The sequence below is a fragment of the Vulpes vulpes genome, chromosome X (assembly GCF_048418805.1).
Source record: "Vulpes vulpes isolate BD-2025 chromosome X, VulVul3, whole genome shotgun sequence".
In the NCBI taxonomy this organism is placed as follows: Eukaryota; Metazoa; Chordata; class Mammalia; order Carnivora; family Canidae; genus Vulpes; species Vulpes vulpes.
In genome coordinates this window covers 91,577,405-91,592,793 of record NC_132796.1, presented here as the reverse complement: position 1 = coordinate 91,592,793, position 15,389 = coordinate 91,577,405, and the positions used below count along the sequence as shown (strand labels likewise).

General features: G+C 41.4%; 1 protein-coding gene across 15 annotated transcripts in view; it reads right to left on the bottom strand.

The window, feature by feature from the left end:
• The window catches only part of GRIA3 (glutamate ionotropic receptor AMPA type subunit 3), a 281,453-nt gene that overhangs the window by 204,772 nt on the left and 61,292 nt on the right, over positions 1-15,389 (bottom strand). For all 15 annotated transcript variants that reach the window (XR_011998189.1, XR_003237942.2, XM_072743737.1 and 12 more), the window contains one exon: positions 6,255-6,494. Coding sequence is in view for 13 of the 15 variants with exons in the window: in XM_072743737.1 (XP_072599838.1) it covers positions 6,255-6,494 (240 nt within the window). In the remaining 2 variants the exon portion in view is untranslated. The remainder of the gene's footprint in view (positions 1-6,254; positions 6,495-15,389) is intronic.

The window sequence follows — 15,389 nt, the reverse complement described above, 5'->3', positions numbered from 1 at the left end:
GAAGATTTCAAATGTTAGAAGTAGGGGAGGCAGTAGGTTAGTCCAGCGAACAGCATGCATGGACTGTGAATGTGGCAGACCTGGGTTGAAATCCTGGTTTCACTACTTTTAGCCTTTTTGTGCCTTGGTTTCCTCAGTCGAAAGATGTGGGAATGCCATATGGATTCAATGGGGTGATCTAGAAATTCAGGGCCTAGAGCATACTAAGTGCTTATAAGAAATGGCAGCTGCTCTTACCAAACAGCTTTATCTTATGATAAAATGGTGCCAATAATACGGATTATATTGATTTGTGCCACTGATTGGTACTGGGAAGTGTGTGTGTGTAAAAAGGGACAGGGAAGCAGGAAGGAGGGAGGGTGGGAGGGAGAGCAAGAGACAGAAACAGAGAGAGATGGGAGACAGAGATTCTGTGCTTTATTTGGGAAAGCAGAACTGAATGAGAGAGGAAGCCAGGTTGCATAAGTAGGTGGTAAATGACAATATGCAGGAAGGTGTGTGGAATTGAATCCAGTCAATCTGAAAACACTCCTCTGAGGAAAGGCTCTTTTCTCCTTGTCTGAGGGGAATCTCTTTACCTCTTAAACCCTCAAGCTCTTTCAACGTTTTCCCATCTTCCTCACTATCTGGCAACAATTTTAATCTTCACAAGGTGTCTGCTCTAATGAGTGCACATGTCATTATTGGATGAGGGAACAGTTGGGTTAAAAATTAATTTTTTCCAGGCCTCTGATATAAATCACTGTTTCAGCAACAGGAGTGTGAACTCTTCAAAGCCAGGACCTAGTTCTGCCTCTCTTAAATACTGCCGGTAGCCTGGTGCAAGCTAGCACTAGAAAATGCCCAATAATTACTTGGTGACTGATGGACTACCTGTTGCCACTGCCCATGTTTCTGCCACAACTTTCTAGAGCAAATAGAAAGGTCTTTTAGAAGGCTGTTGATTTCCAGAGAGTTACTTGGGAACTGAGTAGGGAGTTTCGGGTTGAGAATGGGAAACAGCAGGAGTTTATTGAACACTGGCAAGAAGGTAGGGACTAGTTGCCTCAAAGGGCACTTAGAACTATTATCTCATTATCTAAGCTGAGAGCCGCAGCCTGGGCCAGAACCTTTCATCTCTGTGGGCTGTGCCCATTGAAGGCAAGGAGAGTTGTCAGGGGCACGAGAGAGTCTGGCTGCAGTTCTCAAGTATGTTGCTGTTCTGGGGGAAATGTTAGCACCACAGAGAACTAGGTCACTTATACCCAAGAGACAAGTCTAACAGAAAGCTGGAAGAGGTGGCCACCTCCCTGGCATGGCTTTAGGACTTTCTGTATGGGAAGCGGTGTGGGCAAGAGACCTCCCCAACTGGACTTGTGGTGCCTAAGATCCCAGAATCAGAGAGCCATGCTCTGGACTAGGGTTCTACGTCACAGAAGGCCCTTACCTGAATAGAATTTTTTTTCCCCCTGGATAGACTAACACATCACATCATTAACAGCTATAGAGAAATTAGTGTGAGTACATTGGTCAGCTGAACTGTTGTCACTGGCAGAGAAAGTCTATTAATCAGTGGAAACGAAATGTGGGACAGGAAAGCTTCTGTGGAGGTGTAGAGGCGGGTTGGGACAGAGAGATCAAGGCTTTGCTCCCTCCAGGGAGGGCAGGTGTAGAGAAGTAAGATAGAAGGAGCCCTGGGTAAATAAAAAAGGGGTGTCAGTAAAGAGGAGAAGGTACAGAAGCGCAGATATCTCACTTAGTCAACCTCATGATTTTTCTAAGAACTGAATTTCTCTGTATATAGCACCAAGAGCAGAATTTTCAACTTTGTATTAATGAAACAACATGGTATTTTGGTAACAAAGCAAAGTGTTGACTGCAAACACAAAACCAGACCTTTCTCGGCAGACAGAAATCCACGTGTAGCTAACAAAGCCTTGAAATCCATTTGCTGTTTCATCATTTCAGAGGCAATGTTACCCTGATTGTGCCACAAATCTTTTAAATGACCTCAACTGTGTAATCCATTTCTCAGCTTCTCACTTACCCCTGCCCTTATACAGTAGAGTCACATCATTTATATATTTAGCTTATTTGAATGTAATTATAGGTGCTCCCTTCTGTCTGTCTTCCATTTCTCTCTTATGTAATTTAAAGTATTCTAAAATTCTATTTCACAGTTGTAATTTTCCCCCATTATTTTTATTACAAAAGCAATAGATGGTTATTGTAGAAAACGAGGAAATACACAATAGATACTTGATTGAATATTTTAAAGAACTGTACCTCATGGTTTGATTTATAAACTGGGTTCTCAAATTGAGTGGAAAATATCAGAAAGGGAGACAGAACACGAGAGACTCCTAACTCTGGGAAACGAACAAGGGGTGGTAGAAAGGGAGGTGGGCGGGGGGTGGGGGTGAATGGGTGACGGGCACTGAGGGGGGCACTTGACGGGATGAGCACTGGGTGTTATTCTATATGTTGGCAAATTGAACACCAATAAAAAAATAAATAAATAATAATAAAAAATAAACTGGGTTCTCTCTCTCTCCTGCTTTCTTCCTTTCACATGTTCTTTCTTCCTTCATTTCCTACCCTCAATCTCTCCCTTCCTTCCTTCCTTCCTTCTTTCCTTCCTTCCTTCCTTCCTTCCTTCCTTCCTTCCTTCCTTCCTTCCTTCCTTTCTCTCTCTCTTTCAGTCCAACAACAAAAAAATGGACATGGGCTTGCTCTTTAATCAGTAATGGTGTTGGGAAAATTCTAAATATGTCCCTAGTCCTGTGCTATTTAACAGAGTAGGCACAACGTATGAATCTAGGGGCTAACCAATTGTTATCACACTGGAGAGAGGGGCTTATAGCAGACGCACTGAAATAACAATGGCGAACACTTAATGTTAAGTGCCAACTGAATGGCATGGACAAAAGGGTTCTGTGGGTCTTCAGAGGTGGGCAGGATCTCTCGTTCTTTTCCTGCCCAGTCAACTCAGTAAACAGCATTACCATTTCACCCAATCACTCAGGCCAAAAGCCTAGCAGTCATCCACAAAGCCTTCCTCTCCCTCACATTCCTCCCTCACAGTCAATCTGTCCTCAAGTTCTGTTGATTCTGTGTCCAAAATGTATTTCAGCTCCATCCATTTTCTCTATCTCCAGCCTAGTCTAAGCCACCCATCATTTCTTACCTAGATAATCATGGTGGCCTTTTAATTGGTTTCCCTTCTTTTGCGCTTGTACCACATTCCACTCTCTATAGAAACTTAGATCACATGACTCCCCTGTTCAGAATACTCCAAAGACTTCCCATTGAAGTTAGAATAAAATTCATACTCCTTACCATGGCTTCTGTCCATTCTCCATGGCTATGCTCTATCTCCTGTCTACCTCTGTAGTCTCATCTCAGGTCACCCTCAACCTCCTCACTCCCCTTTACTCACACTTGTCTTCTTTCAGTTCCTCAAACATGTCAAATTCTTCCCTGCCACAGGGCCTTTGCACTTGATATTTCCACTGCAGAAACTCTTTCCCTCTACTCTTCACACAGTTGTCTCCTTCTAATTCTTTAGCTCTCAGTTTAAATGCCCCTTCTCAATGAGGCTGTCACTGAGAATCTTTAAAACTAGTTCCTATACATTAGGATAGGTGCAGAAATTAAGTCCATCTTGTTCACCATTGTAACCCTGGCACCAATTGAATGAATGAATGAATGAATGAATGAATGAATATGAGCTGGAGTAGCCAGGGAAGGCTCTCTTAGAGAAGTAGAGTTTGAGGTGGGTTTTAAAAAATGGAAGCATTGGCAGGATTTTCATAATCAAGATGAAGGGGAGAATTCTAGGTAGTAGAGACCAAGTAGCTGGGACCAAACGTAGTTCTGGTACATTTGGGCAACAGTGGAAAATGGGAGCTGCCTGCAGTAGAAGGTTTTCATCAGGTAACATAGGGATAATAGGTTTGATAGTTGGTTGAGGCATAATTATGTTGAGTCTTAAAGAATAGACTACTCCCCCCCCCCCCGCCATGTGGGCAATTAAAGCCATTGAAAATACTGGAACAGGGTCATGATTCAGTGTTTTAAGAAGGCTTTCTAAGAAGGGGGTTAGTGTAAAAGTTCATAGAAAGTATTTAAGCTGATCTGATCAGCTCCACCAGCTAAATGGCTATAGGGGAAAAATATGAATACACACAATTAAGAAAGGTTTCTTTTGGCTCCAAACCACAGAATTGTCCAAACTATTTAGTGAGATGATCTGAGAAAATAGGCAGGGATAGGGAAGAGACCTGGATGGACTTTTGCTTCCTTTCTCCACTTCACAGCCGGTGGGCAAAGAAGGGTCATGGGAGATGAGGAGAAAACGCATGAATTGTATCTTCTGCTTTTAAATAAATGAGAGGTCACGGTATTAGCAAAACTGATATTTAGTTTACAAAAGGTTTCAAGAGAGAAGCTGCCTGATTTACAAACTTCCTTTTTGAAATTTAGATTGTTACTCACTAGAGAACACCCTATACAGTACATGGAAATAGGCTAATTTATCCTCAGTGTTTGAAAGAAATGAAATGCATTAGAATTTAGCAAATTGTGAATTAGAATATTGAAGCTATTTTGGTACCCTCATCAGGCAAGGCTCTGTGTAAATGCATAGCACTCCTTCCTGATTCTGCCCTTGCTTCATCTCTTTTCCCCTTTTCCAAACCACACCTTCCTATTCTCTTGCAATCCACAACTTCCATATCCTTTAAAGCCTAGATCCTCTAGCCAGCCTTCTCTGAAAACTCCACTTTCTTGGGATGCTACCTTTTCATAATTCTTAGAGCGACCACAGTCTATAGCGTAGTATTCAATTTGATAGTGTTCCACATTGTTCATGAATTGTTTCATGTATGTCCTTTTCTGTCCACCCCTATTAGAACTGTATTATGTGAGCATCTATCACAAGACTGGAACACACCATTCGGGGTTGGTAACAACTTATAGAATTGCTTGACTAATTAACTGATGATATATAAGTTAGGGTTAGTAGCAAGATACAAAATGTCCTGTGTCTGGTATAGTATCTCAAAAAATCAAAGAATGTGACATGAAGAAGAGATGCACTTTAGGGAAGGGGACAAGGCCAAGAGAGCTTCAATGCATTAGTCAAGGTCAGAGATCTCGTTAATGGCAGAGCTTGAAGTAGAACTTGGATCTCTTGCTTCAGATTCATGAAATCTGATATTTTAGAAGTAAGTACCATAGGCAAATACAGGGAGTTCTCTGTGTTTCCAAAAACAAAATGGTCCTTCAAGTTAAGTTACCTAGAAAAGACCTCCTCTCCAGGTACCACTCAAGCAGATAGGCCTTCTATCTGCTCATTCCTTCTCTGAGTCAGAAAGAACCATCCCCAGCCTATAGCCAGAGTTGCAGGCAAACAAATGATAAAGTAACATTGTTTTTTTTTTTTTTTGGAATCTTACAGTGGTGGGATCCCTTGGTTTTACTGGGAAACCCCTCAAAGATAACTGGACTTTTGAAGAGTCTGTTTGGCTGAATTATAACGTGTTACATAGTTAACAGATATACCTCACTGTATACTCTTTAAGATCAGACTCTTAATTTCTGAGACTGTTTCAACAGAACGTGTCCTCCATATATTACCTTAATATTAGAAAAAACATCCATTCCCAAAGACCAGTTTAGATACTCTCCACTTATTATTTCCACTATGATATATCCTATATCAGATGATTGTTGAGGTCCTGTAAGCTGAAGCCTTAAGGTGCTCTGTTAGGACAAGCCCTAAAAGCAGGAGATATTGACACCAGTCCCAGCCCTGTGCTTAAATGGCACATTTCTGCTTTGGGTTTTAGTTTTCTAACCTCTAAAATGGGGATAATTAGACTCTCTGATATGATTGATTTTCCAAAACTTTCCAGCTGAGGCCTCTCTCTATTTTAGATAAAGCTGCTTTTACTTCGTGCATTTTAGACCACCTAAATTATTTTGGGGGGAGAAGGTTCTTTTTCAACAACAGTGACTCAACCAGGAGAGTCCCAAACCCATTTCGATGGCCAGGGGTGGGAGGACATATTTAATTTGAAAAATTATATTCTAAAATTACCATTGCATTGATTTTTTTGGTCTTAATTTTAATTCATCTTGAATTTAAAGACTACTTTAAAAGAGTACTAGATTGTATTTATTGAAAGAGAAGGGAACAAACATGAGTCGAGGGAGGTTGAACATCATTGTTACATGAATATTCATAACGGAGAGCAAATGCCTCTTCTTACCTCTTTCTGTGTCGTAGAGGTATACAAACTTCTCCCACTTGTAGTGACCCAGCAGACTCAGAATGGCGCCCTTCAAGGCTGGGCGCATCTGGATGACAAACTGCACATCTGCATCAGTGGGGAAGCTGGGCGTCACAAAGGATGTGTGCAGGGCCCCACAGAAGGAGGTCAGAGTGTTCATTGACATCTGGTCATAGAATCCAAAGATGGCATACACCCCTCTTGAGAACTGGGAGCAGACTGCAATGAGAAAGAGAGGAAGACATTTCAATAGCCCCATGGTCCCTTGCTGCAGCTTGCAGGGTTGGAAAGACAATAGATAGTTAGGCTTTGGCTCCAAATGATATGCCTCTAAGGAAAACCAAGATTTCTGAAATCTCTAGAAGCCCTCGAAAGCCCAATCGCCCAACAGGAAAAGCATAAGGAAGGGAAGAATTTATTTGATAATGTTGCATATTTTCTATGTCTACCATGAGCAAGAAACTAAGAAAATGTGGGAAGGAAAAAGGTGAAGATTGCCTTACCCTCTTTCTGCAACCCTCCCAGCACACCCTCAAGGCACCTGGTTCTTGTACTTCTGCCATAGCTGCCCAGCAGTCTCTTAATGTACCCATGCTCCCATCAAGGTACAGCTGTCTTGTGTCCCACCCCTTCGGTGCTTTTCCCACTAGATGACAATAAGGACTGATGATTTAGTCAGACAAATTGCTAAGGTGTCTGATAGGAAATGTGTTACTCCTCCAAGGTTATATAATGCCTTAACTATAGTTATGTCATCATGATTAAGACCCTTAATGTAGGCTACTAGCGAAGATTTCAGATCCTGGGCAAGCCATTGCAAAGACTGGCCTTTCAGTGCCCGGGGAGTCACATGAGGTAGGTATAATTGGCAAAGTTCTATTGTGCTCCTTTTGCATTTACCTTTTAGATCTATCAGCTCACACATTGAACTTATATGTCGTTCATTTCAAAGTGGGCCTCACTACCACCTTTTCCCTCTTCTGGCCCACATGAGCTTAAAAAATGTGAACCAATTTCAATATTAGCTTAAGTAGAACATAATTAGCAAAGCAAATCAGCTACAACAACACTGTGTGGTGCATTCCCAAACCAAGTGGAAATGATCTTTAGATTATCTGCTCTACTGCTCCCTTCCATTCATGCGAAGCAGATAGAACAGGCAGCTGATAATGTGGTGTGATTTAAGGAATCCTGCACGGCCTCCCTTATCTGCTAGGGAGCCACTGTTAGGCTTACTTTTTCAGGCTTAGGGTGTTGAAAAAAACTCTGTGGTTTGGGAGGAGGATTAAATAGAATCTTTTAAAGCTGTTAGTATGTTAAGATGAATTAATATCTCTGGGGCACCTGGGTGGCTCAGTGAGTTAAGTGTCCAACTCTTGATTTCAGCTCAGGTCATGATCTCAGGGTCATGAGATTGAGCCCTGTGGTGGGCTCTGCATGGGACATGAAACTTGCTTAAGATTCTCTCTCTCCCTCTCCCATGGCCCCTCCTTCCCCCTCCTCTCTCTCTAAAAATAAAGATGGATTAACATGTCCTATATCCGATTAGACACCAGGGAGGGTGTGTAAACACATGGGAAAGTTTTGAGAGGGAAGGGTGGGTCAGAGAAGAGAATGTAAAGGGTCTGGAGTCTTTCCTGAGAGGAGAAACAGTGAAGGCATTGGTCACAAAAAAGAAGGAAGGTATTGAAAGTAGGAGGAAGACAAGTGGAAAACCAATTTAATTCATTTCTTGACCGACTGTGAGAGACAGAGAGTTCTCAGTATCTGTGGGATCTTGCTTTCCCTGCTTTCCATTTAAACCTGTTATTGATCAGGGCTGTTCCCCTTTGTTAGCCAAACTCATTAGTCATTGGCTTAAAGGTAGCATTTCAAAGGTGATTACCAGTCACTCAGGTATCTCCATCAAGGAAGACCATAGCCTCTATCTTGAGGAATTCTAAGTGACCCCTAAACACAGGTATATTAAAAAGGTCTTTATATTAAAAGAGGAAAACCAATTAGAGAAATGAATCTGGGGCACTTCATGACAGGGTGGGGGGGGGGCAGGCAGAAGAAGTATTCAGAAACAAAAAGGAAGAAGCAGGATGCCACTTTGCCTTGGTTATCACCAAGGAAGACACTAAGGAGAGTCAGTTCCTAAATTAATCCTTTAAATGGAGAGTTTTACAGTATCAGCTCAGATCTTGGCTGATGCGCATAATGTTCCATATAAAACTGACAATAATAATGACAATAGCCATTGAGTGCTTAGTATGTACCAGGCATTATGCTAAGTACTATAGAAATATTATTTAACATTCCCAGCAACTTCATGGTGTATTGCTGTTATTTCTATTTAATAGATGAGAATTCTGAGACAAAAACATTCTGTGTCTTGAGTGGAGGAGCCAGGATTTGAACTGGAGTCTGACTCTAAAACTCATACTCCCAGGGACACAAATCCAATAATGACCTTAAGAGCAGTTATTGTCCCGAATGAGATAAGGCAAGGTTTAACAAGAAAAATACAGGATTCTGTATGCCTCAAGTTCATACATATATTAAAAAATTATTTGTTGTTGACCTGAAATTCAAATTTAAGGATCAAGTATTTTATCTGGCAACAAGCAATCATGGCCCTTCAGCAAACATTATTCAGGAGGTAGTCCGTAATTCTTGGATCCATATCAACTAGCATGCAAAGCCCAAGATGAGGATCCATGAACCCTAGACAAAAATAGCCTTGTGGGGGAAATGCAATGTATTTCCAACAAGGAGAATCCCAATCCGACTAAATGATGGACAATAATTGAGAGGAAAATGAACTTGAAGAAAGGCAAACTTATAGCTGTGATCCACTCAGAGTTTTAAAAAGACCTTGACATTGGAAGGAAACAAAATAAAAGTATGTTACGGAAGTGAGATTCTGTTTAAAAAAAACCCTTGCATTGCTCTTATAATCATTGTTTTTGAACCTCAGGGGTACAGAATTAATCACTATTAGGTCATATATGGACTTTTCATACTTATGACATTTATGAACACTGGTAGTGAACACCCATAAACCCAAGAACTATAACATTACTGAGAGCTTATTTTTACCTTTGTCTTTCCCTTCTATTCTGTCCCCCTGTTTGGACATCCCTCTGGCCCTCCCTCCATAACTACTATCCTGAATTTTGTGTTTATCATTACGTTGGTCTTTTAAAACATACAAACATACACACACATACCTAAGCAATACAATGTGTTTTTTTTTTTTTTTTGGTCTTTTTAAAACTTTATGAAAAGGGAATTATATTGAACATGTGAAAACCAGACTCCAGGAAGGAGTGCCTGGTGAAGTCCTTCAGCCTACATATGATGATAAGCAATGAGACAAAGGAAGACCTTATACAAATGTGAGTGAGCAGGTGTGAGGGAACCAAGCTATGGCTCAGGCAAGGGATTTAGAACTATTATAGATCAGCAGTAATCCTCAGGAAACACTAGGCTACTGTGGTCCAGCAGGCAGACACATGGTGGTAGACATCAACAAAAAGAATGTTAAGAGAAAATCAGTAAATGTTCTATTCCCTTCATATAAAACAGAGGTGCAGCTGCCCTGCAAATGTAATTGTGCATCGTTACCCTTGCTCTATTTCAACATGCATAAGTAACATAAGTACAAAGCCCAATGGGGGAGATTAAAGAGTACTTGTATCATGATGAACACTGGGTAATGTATAGAATTGTTAAATCACTGTATTGTACACCTGAAACTAATGTAACACCGCATATTAACTACACTGGAATAAAAATAAAAAATAAGAAGAAAAAGAAGGCCCAATGGGAGAGACAACTGCCATGTTAGGAGAGGGTTAACCACCTTTGAGAGAAGCCAGGGAACAGGAGATCTATGAATGGCCTCTCACAGCAAATTCCTGGGCCCATTCCTGGCTGTAGAAAGTGAGGCTGAATGGAATGCTGTGCTGACCCAAAGGACAGTGTCTGTGTTTTAAGACTCTGAGAAGGTAGGAGTTAGAATGAACTAAAGACTGTTTTATTCAGTGATTTTTTACGAAAGTTTTTCATGTGGAATCGTTTCTCCAAATGAAATTTTATGTTGAAAAGTCCAATATATAAAAGGGATAAAGGAAAGCTCTTCTGATTCAACAAAGTTCCACTGGTGCCTCACTATTATAAAGAAACTCTGACACAAAGAGAGGAAGTGTCTTGCACAAGGTCACACGGATGAATTATGAACCAGTTTCTTAGAAAAGCTGTATCAGCATCTCTACACCATCCCTACTCTGGAGCTATGTAGGGCAGCATGGGTCAGGATTTGCCTGGCATGAAAGTGACTTGCCTTCAATGCCTAGCTCTCAGCATAGATGGCTCCACCAGGGGTTTCCCATGACTCATCTGCTGGCTGCTTCTCTCACCTTCCTCCAACCCCAAATAGCAACAATGAGATTAGGTGACAGATTGGTGACCTTTTGGGACTCATGATTCTCTTGGGTGATGTCTGTTACCTTTGTCTGAACCCTTAATGAACCACACCCACTTGTTTATCTCAGAAGATGAGTCCTTGGTAAAAATGATAATGGAAGAAATCATTATCTTGGCAATCTTCTGAAGCAGTGAAGCACAGAAGAAAGGGCAACAGTTTCCGGGACAGTCAGACCTTGGTTTTAATCACAGCCCTGCCAGTCTTAAACTGCATGGCTTTGTGCAAGTTACTTAACCTTTCTGAGCCTCAGTATAGGACAGTGATTGCATAGGTGGGTTCTGCAGTTAGATTGTATAGGTTGAAATACTCAAGCAATCACTTATTGGACAAGTTACTTAATATCTCTGGGTCTCCAACCCAGTTTCTTCATCTATAAAATTGAGATAATAAGACTAACCTGTCTTAGCATTGGTTGTGAAAGTTAAAATGAGTTCAGTCATGGGATGATATCTCTAACAGTGCCTGGCACATAATAGATAAGCAATTAATGCTAGCTAGTCATGCAACAAATATTTGCTGAGCATCTATTATGTGCCAGGCACTGTTACAGGTACTGGGAGATACAGGAGAGAAAAAAAAGAGTCCTTTCCTCTTGGAACTTACATACTAATGAGAGATATATTAATGAATGAGATGAGTAAAATACGATGTCTCAGTTGTAACTATTGCTTTGGGTTACTGTCATGAGGTAAGGAATAAATGAAATGGTACATGGAAAATATTTACAGGGCCTAACATATAACTTGGGAACCAAATAGTGCTTTGTCTGTTTCTTGCCTCTTGCCAGGTCTTTCTAGCATACTTAACCTGTTAACCCCATCAGGTTAGCCTTTGCACAGAAACTGCTGCCCGCAACATCACACTGAGTACCCACCCAGGTAAGCATAGCTTTTTGTTTTCTTTCCCTTCCCCTATACATTTCTTCAGTGCTCTTTCCTATTCTAATTCCTGGGAAGTAATGGTTTAAAAAAGAAACCCTGCTAATTTGCCTTGAGAATGCACTATTGCCCTCCAACTCTTTCCCTCCCTATATAATGCCTTTGTGCTGCTTAAAATGCTGTCTCTTCTTGGGACCTCTGTGCCTTCCCAGTAGGAAATATCTTGGTTTTCTGCTTCCTAACGGTGCCTGTCTCTGTCTCTTCCTACTAGCAAAACACCAAATTCTTGTTGAAGATGCCATTTCTGACTACATCCTGGATTCCTGGGGACTCTAGTGTAGCTCCCGGCTGTGTTCCCTTCAGTGGTGAGTGACAAGCAAGGCTGGAGCCAGCTGTCATGCTTTTTATTTATAGACCCTAAGTCTATAGGGTCGGGACAGGTATTGTTAATGTACAATGTAGCAGCTAATTACGCCACCCTATTCCAAAAGGCATCATTACAAAAATGTCAAACAACTTGATTACCCCAAAGATCAGAATAGCAATATTGCATATCATTTACAGAACACTTTTCATAGCCTTTTGAATCAGGGGAGAAAAAGGAAGCTGAAGTCTCTTACTGAATTAATGATAATTTTTGAAGCAAACAGGAAGAAGAAAAATATAACTCTGAAGGAACTGATAGAACTATATCACAAGAAAGTTCTCCAGGAAATACCATAGTACCATGTATTTCACAGGATCAAAGAAACAGAGCTGCGAGGGACCTTAAGAGATCATATATTTTGTTTATTTATTTGAGAGAGAGAGAGAGAGAGAAAGAGAGAGACAGAGAACGAATGGGGGGAGAGGCAAATGGAGAAGGAGAAGCAGACTGAACGGGGAGTCCATTGTAGGACTCCATCCCAGGACATCCCAGGATCATGACCGAGCCGAAGGCAGATGCTTAACCGACTGAGCCACCTAGGCACCCCTAGTTGTGCTTTCTAAAGCTGTAGTGTTAGTCCATGGGTCCAGGGTGAGTTTCCGGTTTGGTGAAATAGGCTTGTGTGCATGTATGTTGGAGGAAGGTTGACAACTGTTCTTTTCTGGACAATCCTTTTGTTTATATCATTTCTGTTTTCCATTCTTGTATGTACTCCTTTCTTTTCTGAAATGATGATGATGATGTTCATGAGAAATGGTGTGTGTTTGTGCAAGTGTGTGTGTGTATACACACATACATGCATATATACTTAGCGTGTGTGGTGGACTGAATAATGTCCTCCCAAAAGATGTCCATGTCTTAATCCTCCAAATCTGTGAACTAGGTTACATGGTGAAGGGGAATTAAGGCTGCAGATGGAATTAAGTTTGCTAATCAGCTGACCTTAAAATAGTGAGATTATCCTGGATTATCTGGGTAGCTCAAGGTAATCACAAGGGCCCTTAAATGTGGAAGAACAGGGCAAAAAAAAAAAAGTCAATATCAGCGTGATGTTATATGAGAAAGACTTGACTAGCTATTGCTAGCTTTGGAGTTGGAGGAGACTGTGAGCTAAGGAATGTGGGCAGAGTCTGGAAGTCGGGGAAGGCAAGAAAATGGATTCTCCCTTCGAGCCTCCAGACAGGAATACAGCCCTGATGACTGTAGGCGGGTGAACCCCCTACCAGACTGCTACCTACAGAACTGGAAGATTATAAACATGTGCTATTTTAAGCCGCCAAGTTTGTGGTTATTTGTACATAGAAAACTAATTCACTTTACAGAGCAAAATATAAAAGTCAGTAACTCTAGATCAACCTATACTCCACTCACCTTTCCCCCACCACACCTTAAAATATTACTGATATGAGAAGTCCAAAAGTTAGGAAACTAATGACCTAGTCCTATTTCTGATTCAGTACAAGAACCACCTGCTATGAGGTCATGTTACCATTCCCTGAATACATCTAGTGACAAGGGAGCTAACTACTCACAAGTAGCCCTTCCCTTGCAGGGTAGCTCTGATGACAATGGAGCTCTTCCTTAAACTGAACCTAACTGTACCTGTTGGGGCTCTTGGGTGCCACATGATACACTGAACTCTAATTCTGCATGACCTCAACTTTGTTTTACAGGAAGCTCAAAAATACAACTGATGTACTCAGGAGATACGTAATGGCTATTAGCTATTCAAGTTTGTGCATTTAGTCTCTCTATGCTGCCTTCTTCCTGTCAGGCTAAAAATTTGCTAAAAGATCCCACCTGCCCCTTGATCCCTGCTGTCTCCATAAACGATCTTCCTAACTCGTTTACCGTCATCACTTATGATGAGATGATGAGGACCTTGCAGCCTTCTGTAGCTGCAACCCAGTTTCTGCTCCCATTATTCCACTGAACCTGCTCTCTCAAGTTTGATGATGACCTAGTCACTGTTAAACCCAACTCCATCCAAAGACATCATCTGGTGTCTTTGCTGAGCAGCAGTTGATTTTGTTGGCCACATCTTTCCTCTTGAAACTCTTTTCTGTTTCAAGAGCACTAAAGTCTGCTGGCTCTGCCTCCTTTACTATGCCTGCTCACTTTCCTCTTGCTCCACTCCTTTCATGAAGATGTGTCCAAAGATTTTATCCTTGGCCCTCTTTTCTCCTTAATCCAAATGACTATTTTTTTCATTCAGTAAATACTTATGGAGTTCTTGCTATGTGCCAAGCAGGGGTCTTAACTCACCCTCTCCAGATAGATGGCTTCCAAGTAGATACCTCTAGCTTCAGACACATTCTTGGGCTCCAGATCCATGTTTCTGACTGCCCATAGACCAGACCAACCTAGAGGACTTTATATTATTAGGCCGTCATATTCACATACTCAGCATATTTTTTTTCTCTCCTCTCGCCTTCCTCCCATGGATCTGCTTCTCTTGTCCCTGTTTTTCCTAATGCATTGCTCTTCTTCCAGCCACCCAAGCTGGAGTCTTCAGGGTTATCTTTGGCTTCTCTCTCTGTCTCATCCCCATGTGTCATTCTCTAGTGATGTTCCATCCACTCCACCTCTACAGCATGTGGGGTACCTATTTCCTGTTCATCTTTAGTCCAGGTTCTCATTTCCCTCTCTCTTAGACTATGACAGTGGTCTCATAACTGGTCACCTGCTTCCAGTCTTTTCCTCAATCCATCACTGGTGCTGCTATCACATTACTCTTCCTTCTTTCTCTTCCAACTGTCCAATCAAAATATACCTATCCCAACTCCCATTTTGTCAAGAATCTTCCCTGTGTATGAGTTGTTAATGGACTAATAAATGAATCTTTACAAATGAGTCAGTTCAGGATTTCTTAACCTTGGCGTGCACTATTGATATTTTGTGCTGGATAATTCTTTATTGTGATAGACTGTCCTGTGTGTTGTAGAATGTTTAGCAGCCCTGGATGCTACTCTAATATTAGATGCTATAGCACCAGCATCGCTCTCCAGTTGTGAAACCCCAAATGCCTCAAAACATCATCAAATACCCTCTGGGGGCAACATCACTACCTGTTCCCTCCTGCCTCCCTGCCCCCCATATGAGAACCACAGAGTTAGCTTATGACTTACTCTCCACAGAGAACAAGACCTTAACCTAATGAAAATGCATACATATCTAGAACAGCCCAAAGGAGTTACTTTAGTGGTAGAAAATCAGGAAGGGTATATACTTTGGGCTCTTCAAAGCCCACCGTACAAGCAGATCTACCTCCTGGGTCTTGCTCTTAATTTGGCTATTTGTGTCAACCTTGGGATGTAGGAGCAAACTAGATAAAA